Here is a 2,564-nt window from a genome sequence, read left to right on the forward strand (position 1 = left end):
TGAAAACCTTGTTTTACAGTATTATTTATTTTATTTGCCCTTATTTTTATAAGTTTGAATCTAAAACCCCAATACTAGTTTTTGTTTAATTGAAAAATTATTTGAGCTCGATATTAACACGCAGTCCTTGAGATCGACGTTCGAGAAATTTCCCCTTTATTACTGCAAAAAGCAAAATAGTACACTTGCTACTTTCCGATCATTACTAAATATATGGCAAATGCAACTTCACTCTAGTCGCACATCACTAATGTCATCTAGGAACACATCCGGAAACTCACTCACCACAAGTAGATCAACAATTGCATCTTTGCTTTCATCTCTCAAAGAATAAAACATCATAAACACTCGAGCATCCTCTTTCAAGGAATTCTCCACTTAGTTAGCATACATAAACCTCAAACCTTCTTCCTCTTCAAAATCAGGAACAGAACATTGTCTTGTCAAAACAATTGATATGAACGCGGTTAAACTCCAACTAGTTCATTCCCAAAATCACAGCAAGTTGACTCAAAGGCAAGAAAATCAAGTCAACTCCAAAGTCCTTACCATACATAGACAAAGGATAATTAAAACAAATCAACAAAGTAGTCACTGAACCATTAACTAGGGTATCAATGACCATACTTCCAACCATAGAAGACACCTCAATATTCAACTTCTTAACACAATCAAGAGATATCAACAAATTCATCGCATTTGTATCAATAATAGTAATCAAAGAAACATCATTAATAGAACATATACCTCGAATCAAGCTATCAGACATAGAAGCATTTGTTCTACTCAAAGCAAAGACTTTTCCACCTGAATGAGCTTTATTTGGATTCTAGCATTGTATGTTGATATGACCTGATTCTCCATCGTTGAAGCAAGTCAAAGGCGCACTCTTACAATCATCAATAAGATGTCCCATTTTACCACACCTGAAACACTTCACGCTTTTTCACTTTGCAACATGATGACCTATCTCTCTATATTTGAAAAACTTTAGAGAAGTAGGAGTGCCCACGTCACTTGTTTCTTTTTCACTTGTAGCCTTCTCTTGGTAACTCAATTTACCCTTATCATTTGGAGTCACATCAAGTTTACCGCGATTCTGATTTCTGCTCTTCTTCTCAGTGACACTCTTATAGTGAGCAGACCGGGCATGACTATCTTCATCGGAGATCCTACACTTTTTCATCAGCACCAAGAACCGACGGATCTCCTAATAACCAATGAATTGCTTGATTTCAGGATGTAAGCCACTCTCAAACTTCACACACTTTGACCCTTCAACTTCCACATAATTGTAAAAAGGATAAAATCTTGAAAGCTCTTCAAACTTAGCTGCATAATCAACCACAAAAATATTTCCTTGCATTAGCTATAATAACTCAATCTCCTTCTTGCTACGAACATCAGCTAGAAAGTACTTATCTAGAAACTCAGTCTTGAAGTTAACCCAAGTAATTTATGTACTTGTAACTTCCAACTTTTTACGGGCATTCTCCCACATATACTCAGCCTCCTCGGACATCATAATTGTCCCGAACAAGACCTTATGTGCATCAATGCATGGTATCACTCTGAAGATCTTCTCAATCTCTTGAACCCAAGTAGGCGGATTGTTCCTCTGAAACTTTCCCAGCCCATGGAATTCATCAACTATACCATGTTGATTTTGATTCACCTGCAAAGCTATATTTTCTTGCGCCATCACATAAGCTATAGCCTTGAGAGCATCTGCAATTTCCTGATCATTTCTACCTCCAACCATTTCTTTCTGCACAATCAGCCAAGTTAGATTAACTAATCGTAAATAGTAAAGCAAATAGTAGTTACCGAATATAAGCTTCAATAATGTTCACACACATGTTGCACATCATGTTATAAACAAATTCACAAAACCTATGACAAATGGAATGACCTGCTCTGATATCAACTATGTAACACCCTAAACCCAACCCACTTATTTTTGAAAAATATACGGATAATTTACTCAAAAACCAAGGTGTCACATTTTTCTCAACATAAACATCTTTCTCATATATCAAATTATTGGAGCGAAAATAAATAATAGTAACTTAGTTTCATTTGTTCATGAATAAAAAATTAACTTCACTTTAACTCATAAAAGAAATATTCAATAACTCTCAGAAACACCAAACATAAAGGTAATTCATCCCAATTTTACACTATAAGTTATTGGGATGAGTTACCTTTATGTTTGGTGTTTCTGAGAGTTATTGAATATTTCTTTTATGAGTTAAAGTGAAGTTAAATTTTTATTGATGAGATAAATGAAATTGAGTTGTTATTATTTATTTCCGCTGTGATGATATGATATTTGAGAAATATGTTTATGCTGAGAAAAATGTGACACCCTAGTTTTTTAGTAAATCATTGGTGTGTTTTTATAAAATAAGTGTTCGGGATTTAGGGTGTTACATTAGTAAAGTCAACTCACATGCGACATTTGTTTGACGAGTCCTCACGAAAACTATGTTAGTCAACTAAGATGGATATTTTACTTTAGTTATGAAGTTGGTGCTTCTGAGCTTCTGAACTTCTGAACTTCC

The 2,564-nt window shown here is 34.6% G+C and overlaps 1 protein-coding gene across 1 annotated transcript; it reads right to left on the reverse strand.

Annotated features, from left to right (window-relative positions):
• Nucleotides 1-946: 946 nt before the first annotated feature.
• Nucleotides 947-1,762, reverse strand: LOC127113120 (uncharacterized). Its single transcript, XM_051046461.1, has 3 exons — nucleotides 1,465-1,762; nucleotides 1,269-1,332; nucleotides 947-1,172 (listed from the first exon to the last, which is right to left on the reverse strand). Exons 1-3 carry the CDS (start codon nucleotides 1,760-1,762, stop codon nucleotides 947-949), a joined length of 588 nt encoding a protein of 195 aa, XP_050902418.1.
• Between the last annotated feature and the right edge of the window lie 802 nt (nucleotides 1,763-2,564).

Source organism: Lathyrus oleraceus, chromosome 1 (assembly GCF_024323335.1).
Source record: "Lathyrus oleraceus cultivar Zhongwan6 chromosome 1, CAAS_Psat_ZW6_1.0, whole genome shotgun sequence".
NCBI lineage: Eukaryota > Viridiplantae > Streptophyta > Magnoliopsida > Fabales > Fabaceae > Lathyrus > Lathyrus oleraceus.